This window comes from Nerophis ophidion, linkage group LG17, assembly GCF_033978795.1.
Source record: "Nerophis ophidion isolate RoL-2023_Sa linkage group LG17, RoL_Noph_v1.0, whole genome shotgun sequence".
In the NCBI taxonomy this organism is placed as follows: Eukaryota; Metazoa; Chordata; class Actinopteri; order Syngnathiformes; family Syngnathidae; genus Nerophis; species Nerophis ophidion.
The window spans coordinates 39,524,537-39,545,695 of NC_084627.1; the positions used below are offsets into that span (position 1 = coordinate 39,524,537).

Consider the following 21,159-nt stretch of genomic DNA (forward strand, 5'->3'; position numbering starts at 1 on the left):
TTTACTTACATTGATATTTTTTAACATCACAACATCTTATTTCATTTTTAAAAAATGTACATTATGTTTATAAACTCAGGAAATATGTCTGTCCCTGGACACATGAGGACTTTGAATATGACCAATGTATGATCCTGTAACTACTTGGTATAGGATTGATACCCAAATTTGTGGCATCACCCAAAACTAATGTAAAGTATCCAAACAACAAAAGAGTGTTTATTATATTTGAACAGAAGTGTAGATAGAGCATGAATGAACGAGTAGATTAATAATTAATTTTTACAGCGTGTTCTTTCTAATTCTGGCAAAATAATAGAATGATAAATGTGAAGTGAATTTAATTATATTTATATAGCGCTTTTCTCTAGTGACTCAAAGCGCTTTACATAGTGAAACCCAATATCTAAGTTACATTTAAACCAGTGTGGGTGGCACTGGGAGCAAGTGGGTAAAGTGTCTTGCCCAAGGACACAACGGCAGTGACTAGGATGGCGGAAGCGGGAATCGAACCTGCAACCCTCAAGTTGCTGGCACGGCCCCTCTACCAACCGAGCTATGCCGCCCCATAAATGACACAATATGTTACTGCATATGTCAGCAGACTAAATTAGGAGCCTTTGTTTGTTTACTTACCACTAAAAGACAAGTTGTCTTGTATGTTGACTATTTTATAGAAGGTTCTAAATAGCAATAATAAACATGTTTAATTTACCGTAATATTTTTTTGTTAAAATAAAGCCAATAATAAAATTTTTTGTGGTACCCTTTATTTAGAAAAGTACTGAAATACTTTTGGTACCGGTACCAAAATATTAGTATCGGGACAACACTGATACACACACACTGAGCACTTACTGGCAGAAATGTAGATTGGCGCCTATGGTTTAGGATACAGTTTTTACATTGCTTGCTCACTGATCAGTGTGCTGTGAATTCAGGAGCGAGATGTGAAAGAAGGAGCTGACATGCTGATGGTGAAACCAGGTCTGCCGTATCTGGACATTGTTAGAGAGGTCAAGGACAAGGTCTGTATGAATGACGGCATTGTTGTTGAAGTATCACTGGACTGTACACTAGGTGGTGAAACATGTTTTGTACTGCTTCTATTCAGTTCCCAATGCATCCGCTTGCTGTGTACAATGTGTCGGGGGAGTTTGCCATGATATGGCATGGAGCGCAAGCAGGAGCGTTCGATTTGCGAGCTGCAGTGATGGAGGCCATGACTGCCTTCCGCAGGGCAGGTAAGCAAAGAGTTGGGGTGTGTGATAACTTTGAAAGCCCTTTCAACCATTTTGATCTGTTAGGAAGTATTGTACCCTAATTAAGTATGACATTTACACTGGTAGGGATGCAAATCTTAAACCGGTTCTTGTTGAGAATCGGGTACTTGGGTTTCGATTCCTGGGAATCATTTGAAAGTTTGGTTAAAGATTACCGTATTGATATTGATCAGAAGCACAGACTAGAATTATTCACAAGAAAAGCCTTAGGGGCCACTGAAATCAGGCTCTTTGAGCACATAGAGGTTCCATCAATCAATCAATCAATCATTCAAAGTTGATTTATATAGCCCTGAATCACAAGTGTCTCAAAGGGCTGCAGAAGCCACAACGACATCCTCGGCTCAGATCCCACGTCAGGCCAAGAAAAAAGTCAGCCCTATGGGATGACAATGAGAAACCTTGGAGGGGACTGCTGATGTGGGCGACCGGTGCAATAGACGTCGAGTAGATCTAACATAATAGTGTGAGAGTTCAGTCCATAGTGGATCTAACATAATAGTGTGAGAGTTCAGTCCATAGTGGATCTAACATAATAGTGTGAGAGTCCAGTCCATAGTGGATCTAACATAATAGTGTGAGAGTCCAGTCCATAGTGGATCTAACATAATAGTGTGAGAGTCCAGTCCATAGTGGATCTAACATAATAGTGTACGAGTGCAGTCCATAGTGGATCTAGTACACTCCATAGTGGATCTAACATAATAGTGTGAGATTCCAGTCCATAGTGGATCTAACATAATAGTGAGAGTCCAGTCCATAGTGGATCTTACAAAATAGTGTGAGAGTCCAATCCATGGTGGGGCCAGTAGGAGATCATGTGTGACCCCACCTCGGTGACCTGGGTGCAATTGACGTAGAGTGGATCTAACATAATAAATAGTGTGAGAGTCCAGTCCATAGTGGATTTAGCATAATAGTGTGAGAGTTCAGTTGGTGGGAACAAAATCATTCAGAGCATCAGCAGCTGTTTGATTGTAGAGTGAGAAGGAAAATTATTCACTCGAAGCGAGTATGATGATCCTCAAGGTGGGGGTTTATCCCTTTAAGGAGGATGCCTGTGTGTGACTTAGTTTAACGTGGGGAGACTGGTGCACAGACAGTCACCACACGATCCTTGACAGAATCGTGTCAGGGTCCAGTGGCATGGAGTCCAAGACGACTGGGGACCCTTTTCTGCTGCAGCCTTCTTCCGCCATCGCAGCCGTTGTGGTAGTTCTTAAATCAACCAGCTTCCGCCTGCTCCGCCGTGTAGGTCTTCACCGTATCCCCGGCTAGGGGGCAGTCAGGTACTAGACCAGTGTTTTTTAACCTGGGTTCACCCGAACCCTAGGGGTTCGGCGGAGGTCAAAACACCCGACTCATCGTATAAATAAAAACTTCTCCCTATCGGCTTATTACGGATGCGGCAACAGCAGAAGTCACACTGATTTGCAGGGGTGTAATCTGTTGTGAGTTTATGCACTGTGTTGGTTTTGTTGTTTGAACAAGATGACGCTCATGTACAGTTCATTTTGTGCACCAGTAAAAAATACATGGTAACACTTTAGTATGGGGAACATATTCACCATTAATTAGTTGCTTATTAACATGCAAATTAGTAACATATTGGCTCTTAACTAGTCATTAAATACTTATTAATGCCTTACTCTCGGCATTGGCCTTATTGTAACTCTAACCCTGACCCTAACCCTAACCAAATAACTTTAAATTAAGTCTTTGTTGCTCAGAATATGTTCCCCTAGTGTCCAAATAACTCTTAAATTAAGTCTGTGTTACTTACAATATGTTCTCCATACTAAAGTGTTACCAAAAACATATAAGTTGTATATATATTTATATATACTGTATTTTTCGGACTATAGGTCGCAGTTTTTTTTCATAGTTTGGCCAGGGGTGTGACTTATACTCAGGAGCGACTTATGTGTGAAATTATTAACACATTACCGTAAAATATCAATATTATTTATCTCATTCACGTAAGAGACTAGACGTATAAGATTTCATGGGATTTAGCAATTAGGAGTGACAGATTGTTTGGTAAACGTATAGCATGTTCTATATGTTATAGTTATTTGAATGACTCTTACAATAATATGTTACGTTAACATACCAGGCACCTTCTCAGTTGGTTATTTATGCGTCATATAACGTACACTTATTCAGCCTGTTGTTCACTATTCTTTATTTATTTTAAATAGCCTTTCAAATGTCTATTCTTGGTGTTGGGTTTTATCAAATAAATGTCTCCAAAAAATGCGACTTATACTCCAGTGTGACTTATGTATGTTTTTTCCTTCTTTATTATGCATTTTTGGCAGGTGGGACTTATACTTTGGAGCGACTTATACTCCGAAAAATACATTAACTTGCATGAATTTGAAAAAATAAAATGAAATTATTTTTCATTAAAGAAGGGTTCGGTGAATGCACATATGAAACTGGTAGGGTTCGGTACCTCCAACAAGGTTAAGAACCACTGTACTAGACCTTTGCCAAGGGCCACCTGGTGTAACAGTAGTAAAGGGGTTAACCTCATACTGCCCCAAGACCCCATAGAGCATGGGTGTCAAACTCTGGCCCGCTGTGTAATTTAATTTGGCCTTTGAGGCAATATCAATTTAGCATTAGAGCTGGCCCGCCGGTTTTATACAGGGTCGGTGCCGCTGTAACACCACATTCACCGCTAATACTCATACTTGCCAAACCTCCTAATTTTGCCGGTCGACTCCCGAAGTTCAGTGCCCCTCCCGAAAATCTCCCGGGGCAACCATTTTCCCGAATTTCTACCGATTTCCACCTGGACAACTATATTGGGGGCGTGCATTTAAGGCACTGCCTTTAGCGTTCTCTACAACCTGTCGTCAAGTCCGCTTTTCCTCCATACTAACAGCGTGTCACATAATATTCGTGGCTTTTACACACACGCACAAGAGAATGCAAGGCATACTTGGTCAACAGCCATACAGGTCACACTGAGGGTGGCTGTATAAACAACTTTAGCACTGTTACAAATACATGCGCCACACTGTGAACCCACACCAAACAAGAATGACAAACACATTTCGGGTGAACATCCGCACCATAACACAACAGAACAAATATCCAGAACCCCTTGCAGCACTAACTCTTCCGGGAAACTTCCAGCAAACTGAGCAATAATTAACGTTTTATTCATGCATTTTCTCTTGCTACTTCAAGGCTTGAATGTTTGGTTCATTCATTATTGTTATTTTATTTTCAAATTTATTATTAGCCTGTGGAAAAAAATTGATATATTCACCTCAAAAGATTGCAAATAGAAAAAAAAAGGCGTAAAACTTTTATTTAAATATTAATTGATATGCCATTGATATTTTTAAAATTATTATTATTATTATTATTATTTGAAACTGCATTTTGCATGTCACTAAAGGTATATAAGCTTTGCTTGTTCAATATTTAATGCAAAACTTGTTTGGGTCCCTTTTAAAAGGTTAATTTGTTCAACCTTGGCCCGCGACTTTGTTCCGTTTAAAATTTTTGGCCCACTCTGTATTTGAGTTTGACACCCGTGCCATAGAGGAGCCTCCACTGCCGGATGCACTTTAACATCGTGCCCAGGACAAGTTAAGATAACCTTTCTCAGACTAGCCAAGTGAAATGATCACTTTTTAACGGTCCGATTCAAAAAGTAAAGTAAGATGAAAACTATTCAGGATAATGAAAGTGTTAATGCGTGATGAATATTAAAAGAGCACATCACTAATTGTTTTCTGTCTTGTGAAGGTGCCGACATCATCATTACCTACTACACCCCTCAGCTGCTCACCTGGCTCAAAGAGTGAAGAACGAGGCCTTCAGCGTGGACGATCGGAGGAAGTCGTGAGCTTTAAAACCAACAATCTGACAACACCAAAGCAAAGAAAACACTTCTCGGTAAACATTTACTTATATTTACTGGTAGTTTGCAAACTGAGCCATTAAACAATGTGAGATTATTATTTCAAGTTAGAAGACCTGGGGATAGGTTGATTGGCAACACTAAATTGGCCCTAGTGTGTGAATATGAGTGTGAATGTTGTCTGTCAATCTGTGTTGGCCCTGTGATGAGGTGGGGACTTGTCCAGGGTGTACCCCGCCTTCCGCCCGTTTGTAGCTGAGATAGGTACCAGCGCCCCAAGCGACCCCAAAGGGAATAAGCGGTAGGAAATGGATGGATGGAGAAGTGTTCACCTAAGTCTGTGAGCACGAACTGATGAAGCTTACTCGGATGCGCGGTGAAATGTCTTCCAAGACAAACCAAACAGTCCACTTGCGCTCGATTGAAGGCCCTAAGATGACTATGACTTGGTTGAATGAGAACATTTATAGACATATTATGACAGGGGTGTCAAAGTCAAGGCCCGCGAATGAATTGTCTATGGCCCCCGAGATATTTGATTAGTATTAGAACTGGCCCACAGGCCACAGCCCCCTGCTGCTGTTTTGCAGGCACCAATACTCCGTCAGTGTTGGCGCGAAGAATTTTCCATCAAGTCATAAAAATGAGGTCCCACAGTACACTTTTGGGGTCCCACTTTTTTGTAAGCGTTTTGAAAGCAAATGTTAATTATATCCATTATCCCAGTGGTTCTCAACCTTTTATTCAGTGATGTACCCCCTGTGAACATTTTTTTAATTCAAGTACCCCCTAATCAGAGCAAAGTATTTTTGGTTGAAAAAAGGAGATAAAGAAGTAAAATACATCACTATGTCATCAGTTTCTGATTTATTAAATTGTATAACAGTGCAAAATATTGCCCATTTGTAGTGGTCTTTCTTGAACTATTTGGAAAAAAAGATATAAAAATAATCAAAAACTTGTTGAAAAAATAAACAAGTGATTCAATTATAAATAAAGATTTCTATACATAGAAGTAATCATCAACTCAAAGTTCCCTCTTTGAGGATTGTAATAGAGATCCATCTGGATTCGTGAACTTAATTCTAAACATTTCTTCAGAAAAAAAGAAATCATTAACATCAATATTTATGGAACATGTCCACAAAAAATTTTATCTGTCAACACTGAATATTGCATTGTTGCATATCTTTTCATATTTTGTTGAAGTATTATTCAATAAATATATTCATAAAGAATGTTTGAATTGTTGCTATTTTTAGAATATTTAGGAAAAATCTCACGTACCCCTTAGCATACCTTCAAGTACCCCCAGGGGTACGCGTAGCCCCATTTGAGAACCACTGGTCTATGGCCCCCGGGATAATATTTGATTAGTATTAGAACCGGCCCGCAGGCCACAGCCACCTGCTGCTGTTTTGCAGGCACCAATACTCCATCAGTGTTGGCGCGAGGAATTTTCCAAATGGGGACCCCATCAAGTCATAAAAATGGGGTCACACAGTACATTTTTGGGGTCCCACTTTTTGGTAAGCATTTTGAAAACAAATGATAAATGTATGCACTATCCTGTTATATATCTCACATTCCATATTGTGTTTTGGAAAAGGGTTGGCATAAACGTTACTTAATGAATTAGAAAAAAAAATACAAAAGAAAACAATTTATATTCAGTTCTAAACATTCATTCACTTTCTTCTTTCCTTCACGGAGCTAAACTTTACCGCCGCCGGTATTGTTTTCTATATTTTTATTGTAATATTTTCAGAGTGCGTTTCTTCTACTTTTGGCCAAAGTAAGGCTTTATTTTATATTTCTAATGCCATGGTTTTAATAGCGTGTGCAGATTTTCCTCCATGCGACCCCTGAACTGAAATGAGTTTGACACCCCTGGTTTAGAAGTACGTTTCTACACCGAGAATGCCAGGCAGTCGCTGTATTGTTGTTTCTTGTAACAATTTGTCATTGGTATAATTATTTTTTATAAATTACATGATGTAATGAAATGAACTTTTATGACCTGAATTAAACTTTTTATTCAGAGCTCTATTGCTGGAGAGGATGTGAGTGAATGCCAACGCAATGGTCAATAAAACACATAATATACACCAATGACTATAGAGCAGTTTATTGGTATTTAACAGTGTGTATTCATTTTACCTTCAAATAATACATTTTTACTAACACCGTACTAAATCTTCCTTGTATCAATCAATGTTTATTTATATAGCCCTAAATTACAAAGTCTCAAAGGGCTGCACAAGCCACAACGACATCCTCGGTTCAGAGCCCACATAAGGGCAAGGAAAAACTCACAACCCAGTGGGATGTCAATGTGAATGACTACGAGAAACCTTGGAGAGGACCGCAGATGTGGGTGACCCCCTCCCCTCTAGAGAAGACCAGATGCAATGGACATCGAGTGGGTCTAGCATAATAGTGTGAGAGTCCAGTCCATAGTGGATCTAACATAATAGTGTGAGAGTCCAGTCCATAGTGGCTCTAACATAATAGTGAAAGTCCAGTCCATAGTGGATCTAACATAGTAGTGAGAGTCCAGTCCATAGTAGATCTAACATATTGTGAAAGTCCAGTCCATAGTGGATCTAACATAATATTGTGAAAGTCCACTCCATAGTGGATCTAACATAATATTGTGAAAGTCCAGTCCATAGTGGATCTAACATAATAGTGAGAATCCAGTCCATAGTGGATCTAACATAATATTGTGAGAGTCCAGTCCATAGTGGATCTGACATAAAAGTGAAAGTCCAGTTCATAGTGGATCTAACATAATAGTGAAAGTCCAGTCCATAGTGGATCTAACATAATAGTGTGAGAGTCCAGTCCATAGTGGATCTAACATAATAGTGAAAGTCCAGTCCATAGTGGATCTAACATAGTAGTGAGAGTCCAGTCCATAGTAGATCTAACATATTGTGAAAGTCCAGTCCATAGTGGATCTAACATAATATTGTGAAAGTCCAGTCCATAGTGAATCTAACATAATAGTGAGAATCCAGTCCATAGTGGATCTAACATAATATTGTGAGAGTCCAGTCCATAGTGGATCTGACATAAAAGTGAAAGTCCAGTTCACAGTGGATCTAACATAATAGTGAGAGTCCAGTCCATAGTGGATCTAACATAATATTGTGAAAGTCCAGTCCATAGTGGATCTAATTAATAGTGAGAGTCCAGTCCATAGTGGATCTAACATAATAGTTTGAGAGTCCAGTCCATAGTGGATCTAACATAATAGTTTGAGAGTCCAGTCCATGGTGGATCTAACATAAGAGTGAGAGTCCAGTCCATAGGGGATCTAACATAATAGTGAGAGTCCAGTCCATTGTGGATCTAACATACCGTGAAAGTCCCGTCCATAGTGGATCTAATTAATAGTGAGAGTCCAGTCCATAGTGGATCTAACATAATAGTTTGAGAGTCAAGTCCATAGTGGATCTAACATAATAGTGTGAGAGTCCAGTCCATAGTGGATCTAACATAATAGTGAGAGTCCAGTCCATGGTGGATCTAACATAATAGTGAGAGTCCAGTCCATTGTGGATCTAACATACCGTGAAAGTCCAGTCCATAGGGGATCTAACATAATGTTGTGAAAGTCCAGTCCATAGTGGATCTAACATAATAGTGAGAGTTCAGTCCGTAGTGGATCTAACATAATGTTGTGAAAGTCCAGTCTATAGTGGATCTAACATATCGTGAAAGTCCAGTCCATAGGGGATCTAACATGATAGTGAAAGTCCAGTCCATAGTTGATCTAACATAATTGTGTGAGAGTCCAGTCCATAGTGGATCTAACATAATAGTGAGAGTCCAGTCCATAGTCGGGCCAGCAGGACACCATCCTGAGTGGAGACGGGTCAGCAGCGCAGAGATGTCCCCAACCGATGCACAGGCGAGCGGTCCACCCCGGGTCCCGACTCCGGACAGCCAGCACTTCATCCATGTGCCACCCTTCCACAACGGAGAAGGGGGCAGAAAAGAAAAGAAACGCCAGAAACGAGGGTCTATTTAATGGCTAGAGTATACAAATGAGTTTTAAGATGGGATTTAAATGCTCTATGGCTCCAGCTATGGGTGGTAAGCCCATTGGAGGGGGGGACCCATGATGCCTCTTCGGGCTGTGCCCGGCCCAGGACAAGTTGGGAAGACTATATCTCCCGGCTGGCCTGTGGACGCCTTGGGATCCCCCGGGAGGAGCTGGTCGAAGCGGCTGGGTAAAGGGAAGCCTGGGCTTCCCTGCTTAGGCTGCTGCCCCCGCGACCCGACTTCGGATTAGCAGAAGAAGACGGAAAAATGGATGTAATTTTTGAAAACATTTATTTTATTTTACCCTGTGATGAGGTAGCGACTTGTCCAGGGTGTATGCCGCCTTCCGCCCGAATGCAGCTGAGATAGGCTCCAACAACCCCCCTGTAATTCCTGAAGGGACAAACAGTAGTAAATGGATGGAGGGATGGATTTATAAAATTGTTTTAAATTGTATAGATGGAGAGTATTTTTGGTTGTGATCGAAATAAAGTCTATATATAAAACATGTGTCGCCAAGGTTTTTACCATCAATCCATCCATTTTCTACTGCTTGTCCCTTTTAGGGGCACGGGGGTTTGCTGGAGCCTATCTCAGCTGCATTCGGTTTTTACCTAATAAACTAAAATACGCCCGCGACAGTGGTATAGACATCACTGCTAATGAGTACTTAGGGTGGTATCAGACTTAGACTCGTTTGATGAGATCGATATTTTTATTTTTCTGATGTATTTGTAATGTCCGTCTGTCTGTGTTGGCCCTGTGATGAGGTGGCGACTTGTCCAGGGTGTACCCCACCTTCTGCTTGATTTTAGCTGAGATAGGCTCCAGCAACCCCCAAGGGGACAAGCGGTAGGAAATGGATGGATGGATGCCTGCGACAGTGGTATAAACATCACTGCTACTGGATACTAAAGGTGGTATCAGACTGATACTAGTTGGATGAGATCGATATTTTTATGTTTTTGATGTGTTTGTAATGTTGTCTGTCTATCTGTGTTGGCCCTGTGATGAGGTGGCGACTTGTCCAGGGTGTACCTTCTGCCGATTTTAGCTGAGATAGGCTCCAGCGACTCCGGAGGGTAGAAAATGGATGGATGGATGGGTATTAACACCATTAAAGTAAATGCCAAAGTATTTAAATATAGTTACTGTAGTTGTTTTTGGCGTTTTTTACTCGAATCGCCGACAGGGGGCGACTCACGCCTACTTTTGTTGATTTTCCCAACGCTGCAAAAAAACAAAAACATAAAGACTCCAAAACAAAACATGTACATTATTATATACACATAATTTTTTTACGCGATATCTTACTTTTATCGCGGTATTTCACAGAAAATCCAGATTTGCGGCAGCTCAGTTGAATTCGAATGATGAAAAATAACTTTACAACAAACAAAACATATTCATGATTTAAATAGATAAAAGTGCTTGGATTTATATAAATTAGATTTGACAGGAAGTAGTTCTTAAAGCGTGTGACGTGTCGACACACACATAGGGTAGAAAATGGATGGATATTAACAAAATTAAAGTAAATGCCAAAGTATTTAAATATAGTTACTGTAGTTGTTTTTGGCGTTTTTTACTCGAATCGCCGACAGGGGGCGACTCACGTCTACTTTTGTCGATTTTCCCAACGCTGCAAAAAAACAAACAAAAAACAACAACATAACTCCAAAACAAAACATATACATTAATATATAAACATCAATTTTTTCCTGTGATATCTTACTTTTATCGCGGTATTTCACAAAAAATCCAGATTTGCGGCAGCTCAGTTGAAATCGAATGATGAAAAATAACTTTACAACAAAGAAAACATCTTCATAATTTAAAAAGATAAAAGTGCTTGGATTTATATAAATTAGATTTGACAGGAAGTAGTTCTTAAAGCGTGTGACGTGTTGACACACACATAGGGTAGAAATGGATGGATGGATGGGTATTAACAAAATTAAAGTAAATGCCAAAGTATTTAAATATAGTTACTGTAGTTGTTTTTGGCGTTTTTTACTCGAATCGCCGGCAGGGGGCGACTCACGCCTACTTTTGTCAATTTTCCCAACGCTGCAAAAAAACAAACAAAAAAAAACAACATAAAAATTCCAAAACAAAACATGTACATTAATATATAAACATCAATTTTTTCATGTGATATCTTACTTTTATCGCAGTATTTCGCAGAAAATCCAGATATGCGGCAGCTCAGTTGAAATCGGATGATGAAAAATAACTTTACAACAAAGAAAATATATTCACGACTTAAAAAGATGAAGGTGTTTGGATTAATATAAATTAGATTTGACAGGAAGTAGTTCTTAAGCGTGTGACGTGTCGACACACACATAGGGTAGAAAATGGATGGATATTAACAAAATTAAAGTAAATGCCAAAGTATTTAAATATAGTTACTGTAGTAGTTTGGGGCGTTTTTTACTCAAATCGCCGACAGGGGGCGACTCACGCCCACTTTTGTCAATTTTCCCAACGCTGCAAACCCCCCCCCCCAAAAAAACACATAAAATCTCAAAAACAAAACATGTACATTAATATATAAACATAATTTTTTTACGCGATATCTTAATTTTATCGCGGTATTTCACAGAAAATCCAGATTTGCAGCAGCTCAGTTGAAATCGGATGATGAAAAATAACTTTACAACAAATAAAACATATTCATGACTTAAAAAGATGAAGGTATTTGGATTAATATAAATTACATTTGACAGGAAGTAGTTCTTAAAGCTTGTGACGTGTTGACACACACATGGGATAGACAATGGATGGATATTAACAAAATTAATGTAAATGCGAAAGTATTTAAATATAGTTACCGTAGTAGTTTTGGGCGTTTTTTACTCGAGTCGCCGACAGGGGGCGACTCACGCCCACTTTTGTCAAGGAAAACAAAAAAAAACATAAAACTCCAAAACAAAACATGTATATTAATATATAAACATCTTTTTTTTTTACGCGATATCTTACTTTTATCGCATTATTTCGCAGAAAATCCAGGTTTGCGGCTGCCCAGTTGAAATCGAATGATGAAAAATAACTTTACAACACACAAAACATATTCATGATTTAAAAAGATAAAAGTGCTTGGATTTATATAAATTAGATTTGACAGGAAGTAGTTCTTAAAGCGTGTGACGTGTCGACACACACATAGGGTAAAAAATGGATGGATATTAACAAAATTAAAGTAAATGCCCAAGTATTTAAATATAGTTACCGTAGTAGTTTTGGGCGTTTTTTACTCGAGTCGCCGACAGGGGGCGACTCACGCCCACTTTTGTCAAGGGAAACAAAAAACCCCCATAAAACTCCAAAACAAAACATGTATATTAATATATAAACATCTTTTTTTTTACGCGATATCTTACTTTTATCGCGGTATTTCGCAGAAAATCCAGATTTGCGGCAGCTCAGTTGAATTCGGATGATGAAAAATAACTTTACAACAAATAAAACATATTCATGACTTAAAAAGATGAAGGTATTTGGATTAATATAAATTAGATTTGACAGGAAGTAGTTCTTAAAGCTTGTGACGTGTTGACACACACATGGGATAGACAATGGATGGATATTAACAAAATTAATGTAAATGCGAAAGTATTTAAATATAGTTACTGTAGTAGTTTTGGGCGTTTTTTACTCGAGTCGCCGACAGGGGGCGACTCACGCCCACTTTTGTCAAGGAAAACAAAAAAAAAAAACACATAAAACTCCAAAACAAAACATGTATATTAATATATAAACATCATTTTTTTACGCGATATCTTTTATCGCTGTATTTCACAGAAAATCCGGATTTGCGGCAGCTCAGTTGAATTCGAATGATGAAAAATAACTTTACAACAAATAAAACATCTTCATGACTTAAAAAGACGAATGTGTTTGGATTTATATGAATAAGATTTGACAGGAAGTAGTTCTTAAAGCGTGTGACGTGTCAACACACACATAGGGTAAAAAAATGGATGGATATTAACAAAATTAAAGTAAATGCCACAGTATTTAAATACAGTTACTGTAGTAGTTTTTGGCGTTTTTTACTCAAATCGCCGGCAGGGGGCGACTCACGCCCACTTTTGTCAAGGAAGACAAAAAAAAAAAAAAAAAAACCCCCAAAAACCCATAAAACTCCAAAACAAAACATCATATATAAACATCATATATAAACATAATTTTTTTTACGCGATATCTTACTTTTATCGCGTTATTTCACAGAAAATCCAGGTTTGCGGCAGCTCAGTTGAATTCGAATGATGAAAAATAACTTTACAACAAATAAAACATCTTCATGACTTAAAAAGACGAATGTGTTTGGATTTATATAAATAAGATTTGACAGGAAGTAGTTCTTAAAGCGTGTGACCTGTTGACACGCGCACGAGCGCGCGCACACACATACGCGCGCGCACCGCAATCCATCACTTGGAGTTCCTTCGCCGAGGAGAGAAGAAGTCCGCGGAAAGAAGAGAAGAAAAAAATGTCAGCCACAACAAAACCCGCGTCATTCGTGACTTTATTGGACTTTTGAGGAGGCGGGAGAAGACTTATGTTCGGTGTCGGGGAGGAGGACCACAGCCGGTTTGTTCGTCCGCTCCAACCGCTGGTCATGTTCCTCCAGGAGGTGCTGGGATGTTCCCTGGTCTTCTTCTGCTGCTTCCGCCCGGCCTCCAGCGGCAACATCACGGTGGCGGTGATGCTGCCCGACAACCTCAAGTACCCGTGGGCTCTCCCGCGCGTCTTCCCGGCCATCCTCATGGCGCACGAAGACCTCCGCGGCAAACACGGGCTGCTGCTCGGCCGCCGCATCAACATCCTCCACTACAGCACCGAGGACCCGGCGGCGGCGGGCTCCTGCGCGGAGAGCCGAGCCCAGGTGGTGGCCGTGGACGCCAAGCTCTACTACCGCCCGGACGCCTTCTTCGGGCCCGGCTGCGTGTACCCGCTGGCCTCCGTGGGGAGGTTCGCGTCCCACTGGAAACTCCCGCTCATCACCGCCGGAGGACCCGCGTACGGCTTCGACAAGCGCGACGAGTACCGGACCATCGTGCGGAGCGGACCGTCCACCACCAAGCTGGGGGACTTCACCAACATGCTCCACTCGCACTTCAACTGGACGTCCCGGGCCGTCGTCATCTTCCACGACCTGCGACACGACGACAGGCCGCACTACTTTCTCTCCGAGGGGATTTACCTGAAACTCAAGGAGGAGATGAACGTCACCGTGGAAGCGCAGCCTTACGAGGATGACGTGAAATATTACAAGGAGCTCATCAACTTCATGAAGGAGCGTGGAAGAAGTAAGCGCGCACACACACATTCTCTTTTTAATGTGTTTTTTTGATGAATAATTTGTTTGTACGCACATTAAATCAACAAAAAAAAAATCCTGACTTTGGAGCAATGTTCACGGATTCTAGTATTTGGCACTCTATTACAGTGGTTCTCAAATGGGGGTACTTGAAGGTATGACAAGGGGTATGTGAGATTTTTTTTTAAATATTCTAAAAATAGCAACAATTCAATTAATTTATGAATATATTTATTGAATAATACTTCAACAAAATATGAATGTAAGTTCATAAACTGTGAAAAGAAATGCAACAATGCAATGTTGACAGCTAGATTTGTTGTGGACATGTTCCATAAATATTGATTGTAAAGATTTCTTTTTTTGTGAAGAAATGTTCATGAATCCAGATGGATCTCTATTACAATCCCCAAAGAGTTGATTACTTCTATGTGTCAAAATCTTTATTTATAATAGAATCACTTCTTTATTTTTCAATACATTTTTAGTTATTTTTATATCTTTTTTTCCAAATAGTTCAAGAAAGACCACTACAAATGAGCAATATTTTGCACTGTTATACAATTTAATAAATCAGAAACTGATGACATAGTGCTGTATTTTACTTCTTTATCTCTTTTTTTTCAACCAAAAATGCTTTGCTCTGATTAGGGGGTACTTGAATTTAAAAAAAAATTCACAGGGGGTACATCACTGAAAAAAGGTTGAGAACCACTGTAATAGAGCAGTGATTATAAACAAGTGATTCAATTATAAATAAAGATTTCTACACATAGAAGTAATCATCAACTTAAAGTGCCCTCTTTGGGGATTGTAATAAAGATCCATCTGGATTCATGAACTTCATTCTAAACATTTCTTCACAAAAAAAGAAATCTTTAATATCAATATTTATGGAACATGTACACAAAAAATCCAGCTGTCAACACTGAATATTGCATTTCTTTCACCGTTTTGGAACTTACATTCTTATTTTGTTGAAGTATTATTCAATAAATATATTCATAAAGGATTTTTGAATTGTTGCTATTTTTAGAATATTTAAAAAAAATCTCACGTACCCCTTGGCATACCTTCAAGTACCCCCAAGGGTACGCGTACCCCCATTTGAGAACCACTACTCTATTAGTTAGTAATTGTGCCTCACATTACGAAAGTCCTGAGTAGTCCTGGGTTCAATCCCGGGCTCGTGTGAATGTTGTCTGTCCATCTGAGTGTGAATGTTGTCTGTCCATCTGTGTTGGCCCTGTGGCGACTTGTCCAGGGTGTACGCTGCCTTCCGCCCGAATGCAGCTGAGATAGGCTCCAGCGACCCCCAAAGGGACAAGCGGTAGAAAATGGATGGATGGATGGATAGTTACACCAGTGGTTCTTAACGTTGTTGGAGGTACCGAACCCCACCAGTTTCATATGTGCATTCACTGAACCCTAACTTGTTCACCGGTAGAATATACACACACACACACGCATGCACGCACGTACACACACACACACACGCATGCGCGCTTGTATTTCTTACCTTCTTGAGACCGCTACATATAGAAAGATTTGTATTTACAACATTAATAATCTATACATACTATACAAATAAAAAAAGGTAAGCTTTTAGTTATTTTTTGTTTGGTTTAATATTTTGTTTGTATGCACATTAAATCAACAAAAAAAAACCTGACTTTGGAGCAATGTTCAGAGACTCTAGTATTTGGCACTCTATTAGTTAGAAAAGTGGTTCTTAACCTTGTTGGAGGTACCGAACCCCATTAGTTTCATATGCACCAAATCCTTCTTTAGTGAAAAATAAAATGTTTTTTTTTTTTTCAAATTCAAGACAAAGTTATGTTTTTGGTAACACTTTAGTATGGGGAACATATTTTAAGTAACAAAGACTTAATTTAGAGTTACTGTATTTGGTTAGGGTTAGGGTTAGAGGGTTAGGGTTATAATAAGGCCATGCCGAATAAGGCATTAATAAGTACTTAATAATGACTCGCCGAACCCCTAGGGTTCGATCGAACCCAGGTTAAGAACCACTGAGTTAGACGCAATGGTTTTCCTTATTGGGACCATTATTTCGGTCCTAAATTGTTCACCGGTAGAATGTATCCACACACACACACGCACGCATGCACACACACACACACGCACACACAAACACACACACACACACACTTGTATTTATCACCTTCTTCAGACCGCTACATATATAAAGATTAGTATTTACAACATGAATAATATATACATACTATACAAATATAAGCAAGGTAAGCTTTTACAATTTTTTTTGTTTGGTTTAATGTTTTGTTTGTATGCACATTAAATCAACAAAACATCCTAACTTTGGAGCAATGTTCACGGATTTTAGTATTTGGCTCTCTATTAGTTAGACCAGTGGTTCTTAACCTTGTTGGAGGTACCGAAACCCACTAGTTTCATATGCACATTCACCGAACCCTTCTTTAGTGAAAAATAAAATGTTTTTATTGTTTCAAATTCAAGACAAAGTTATGTTTTTGGTAAAACTTTAGTATGGGGAACATATTTTAAGTAACAAAGACTTAATTTAGAGTTACTGTATTTGGTTAGGGTTAGGGTTAGAGGGTTTGGGTTATAACAAGGCCATGCCGAATAAGGCATTAATAAGTACTTAATAATCACTCGCCGAACCCAGGTTAAGAACCACTGAGTTAGACGCAATGGTTTTCCTTATAGGGACCATGCTTTCGGTCCTAACTTGTTCACCGGTAGAATATACGCACACACACACAGACACACAGACACACACACACACACACACACACACACACACACACACACACACACACACACACACACACACACACACACACACACACACACACACATGCTTGTACTTCTTACCTTCTTGAGACCTCTGAAAAATGCTGACTTCGACGCAATGGTTTTCTGTATTGAGACCATGATTTCGATCATAAATTGTTCACCGGTCCTCGCATGGAATGCACTTTTCCTTGTTAATGTCTCAAGAAGGGTCGAAATACAAGAACACACATAAACACACACACACTCACATGTTTTTGGTTGTTGTTGTTGTTGAATATTTTGTTTGTATGCACAGTAAATCAACAACACACCCTGACTTTGGAGCAATGTTCACGGACTCTAGTATTTGGCTCTCTATTAGACGCAATAGTATCCGTATAGGGACGATGTTTTCGGTTCTAACCTGTTCACCGGTAGAATACACACACAGACGCACACACACACAAATACTTGTTTATTTCAACGTTGCAGACTTTGCTGAACACAACAGAACATTCTAGAACAGAGCTGGGCAAATATTTTGCCTTGGTGGCCAGATTGAAATAAAAAATGTGTCTGGGGGGGCCAATGTATATGTACAGATACGCACGCACATGCTTGTATTTCTGACCTTCTTGAGACCCCCGAAAAATGACTACCTCTTTAGGACCACCCTTTTTAGATATGTAAAGATTTGTATTTACAACATTAATAATATATACATATTATACAAATATAAAAAAAGGTAAGATTGTAGTTAGTTTTTGTTTTGTTTAATATTTTGTTTGTATGCACAGTAAATGAACAAAACATCCTGACTTTGGAGCAATGTTCACGGACTTTAGTATTTGGCTCTAGTAGACACAATGGTTTTCTGTATTGGGACCATGATTTCGGTTGTAACTTGTTCACCGGTAGAATACGCACGCACGCACGCACGCACGCACGCACGCACGCACGCACGCACGCACACACACACACACAAACACACACACACACACACACACACACACTGGTTTATTTCAACGTTGCAGAACACACAACCTATATTTAATTGAGTAGACTGCAAAGACAAGTTACTTAAAGTTCGAACTGGTAAACTTTACAGTACTTTATATTAGCTATGGTAATAGCGGAAGATGAATTTAGAGGTAGAGAAAAAGAAGAAGCTTATGACTACGGGGTCCGCACGGACTACAAAGGCGGACACACGCAGCTACCAGAAGGTAGGAAAAATTGGTTTTGCATAATATTGCGAAACAAAATATGTGTGCAAAAAGGTGCCATTTTTGGTCCTTATACACACACCATAATAATACTTGTATGTTTAATACGCCGACAATCATAGCTTACCAAAGTCGTACTATAAACATTTTGACAGAATTTTGAGCGTTGTTTGTATTGTTCTATATCAGGGGTGCTCACACTTTTTCTGCAGGCGAGCTACTTTTCAATTGACCAAGTCGAGGAGATCTACCTCATTCCTATTTTTAATTTATTTTTATTTATTTATGAAAGAGACATTTTTGCTAACAACCTAATGGTGTTTAATGATAGTACAAGCATGTTTAACACACATAGTTTCCTTTCTTTCATGAAGACAAGAATATAAGTTGGTGTATTTCATTCTGATGACTTGCATTGATTGGAATCAGACTGTAGTGCTGATAATGTCCGTATTTTCTAATGGAGGAGAAAAAAAGTCCTCCTTTCTGTCCAATACCACATGAAAGTGGTTGGATTTGGCATCTCACTTGTCCAACTTCCATAATCGTTTTTAAACACTTTGTTATGAAAGTAGCATATGTGTTGACAGCAAGTGAGTGACGTCAGTGAGTGTGTGGGCGAGCAAGGAGAGGGAGTGCTGAGGGCGGGGGAGATCTGTGGCATCAAACTCCGTAGCTTGCTAGCTTGTGCACGCTAGCTTTCTGAGACTCTTATTTTGTTAGCAGAGGGAAGAGAACCAGGTCTTTTATGGTGAAGACAGGAACTGTGCGGTCGGTCTTTAGCGTTTTGACAGCAGGTACAGCTCAAGAGTCGGTTGAAATAAAATGTGTTTCTCTCCGTCCGTCCAGCTGTCAGTGATTTTTTTCTTAATAATGAGCCCGCAGCAGCCAGCGTTCTCTTACAAGATCCTCAGGTGCCGAGAATGTCAAACAACTGAGGAAAGTGAAGTAATGGTGAAGATTGATGATTGCTCATTTTTTACTGCCTTGTTTATGATCGACTGTTACACACTCCGAGATCGACCGGGTAGCTTGCGATCGACGTAATGCCCACCCCTGTTTTGTATTGTCAGTGGAACATTTACATTTTTGGTGTTGTTTACTGCCCTCATATTGCAGTCTACCCATATCTCTATGGGTATGGCTGCCATCTACTGGTCACACTTGTCATGACACCATGTACCAAATAAAATTGCTTCGAGGTCAGTAAGCACAACCAGAATAATGCCGTACATTTGGTGTACCGGGTTATGAGACTCACTGTCGAGTTTTGAGAAAATGAAAGGATTTTAGGTGCGCCTTATAGTCCGAAAAATCTGGTATATACTGTATATCGTAGTTGCTACCCTGGGGTGATATTTTTTTTAAATATTATGTGTTAAAATGTTCATACAACTATGATATCTTTACATGACTGAAAACTAAACCACATTCGAGTGGAATAAATAATGTTTTAGTGTCAAACAAAATGTAAACATTTGTAAAATCATTCATTGAAGGGCTGTGTTGCATCTAAATTTTGCAATTGGAATTCATGCTGTTGTGTGTGTGTGGGAGTGTGTAAGTGTGTTCCAGTGCAAATTGTATAGTTCGTAATTGTGTGTTTTAAACATAAAGTGTAGCTTCATAGGGCTCAAAAAGACTTCATGTTTGCTTCCATGTAGATGACATGTTGGCATTGAACAGTGCACACAGATAGTAGCTGTAAATAAACTACTTTTCTGCATAAAATTGAAGCTTTTGGAGAAAATGAATGGTTGTCATGGTGATATTTTCTTCATGGGCAGATGAAAAACAAGGTCAACTGGATGTAGTTGATAATAGCATCTTTTTATTTGGGGTTATTTTGCAGGAATGTTCAGGCTGCCGCTGCTGGTTGTTTGTATTAATATTATTATTATTATCCTCGGCAGGACCAACACCTCTCTTTTAGAGGGACGCACCAATTTATTGTGTGATGAATAGTGAACTTATCCAGTGACACTCACACTTTTGACAGATAACTAAGATAACTAACACACATGTGGAATTAAATGCACAGTTTGTGTACATTGATAGTTTCCAAATGTGTATTAATTAGGGGTGTAACGGTACACAAAACTTTCGGTTCGGTACGTACCTCGGTTTAGAGGTCACGGTTCGGTTAATTTTCGGTGCAGTAAGAAAACAAGAAAATATGATTTTTTTGGGTTATTTATTTACCAAATTTGCAAAATCTTCCACCAAAAATATTTTTCTTAGTGGAATATTTGATTTGAAGTAATCGGAACCTTGGATAGGTCAAAAATTCATAATAACATTGATTTTGATTCAATATTATGTTTTGGTCAATGACAGTTTGAAAGAAAAAAAAAACAGCTTTGTTTTATTGGTCAACATTGCAACTTTTTCTAAATTACATTCAACCTTCAAACTTTTTTATGTCACTTTTGTTATTTTTTTGTTTATTTTAATAGTATTTTTAGAATGTGCCGTGGGCCTTTAAAACACCCCTGCTACAGATAATAAAAAATAAAATCTGCTAATGGCTAAAAAGCAGAGCCTGGCGACGCATGCGCGTTTATCATAACTCTCTCGCTCTCTCTGTCTCCGCCCCTCCCTTAC

The 21,159-nt window shown here is 39.2% G+C and overlaps 2 protein-coding genes across 2 annotated transcripts in view; both read left to right on the top strand.

Moving 5' to 3' along the window:
- The window catches only part of alad (aminolevulinate dehydratase), a 30,274-nt gene extending 23,000 nt beyond the window's left edge, over positions 1 to 7,274 (top strand). The window contains exons 10-12 of the mRNA XM_061876921.1: positions 942 to 1,028; positions 1,115 to 1,244; positions 5,052 to 7,274. Of these exons, the coding sequence (XP_061732905.1) occupies positions 942 to 1,028; positions 1,115 to 1,244; positions 5,052 to 5,110 (276 nt within the window). The 3' untranslated portion in view covers positions 5,111 to 7,274. The remainder of the gene's footprint in view (positions 1 to 941; positions 1,029 to 1,114; positions 1,245 to 5,051) is intronic.
- A 6,368-nt stretch (positions 7,275 to 13,642) lies between these two features.
- Positions 13,643 to 21,159, top strand: part of npr2 (natriuretic peptide receptor 2) — a 201,132-nt gene continuing 193,615 nt past the window's right edge. Inside the window, exon 1 of the mRNA XM_061876922.1 lies at positions 13,643 to 14,540. Within this exon, the coding sequence (XP_061732906.1) occupies positions 13,790 to 14,540 (751 nt within the window). The 5' untranslated portion in view covers positions 13,643 to 13,789. The remainder of the gene's footprint in view (positions 14,541 to 21,159) is intronic.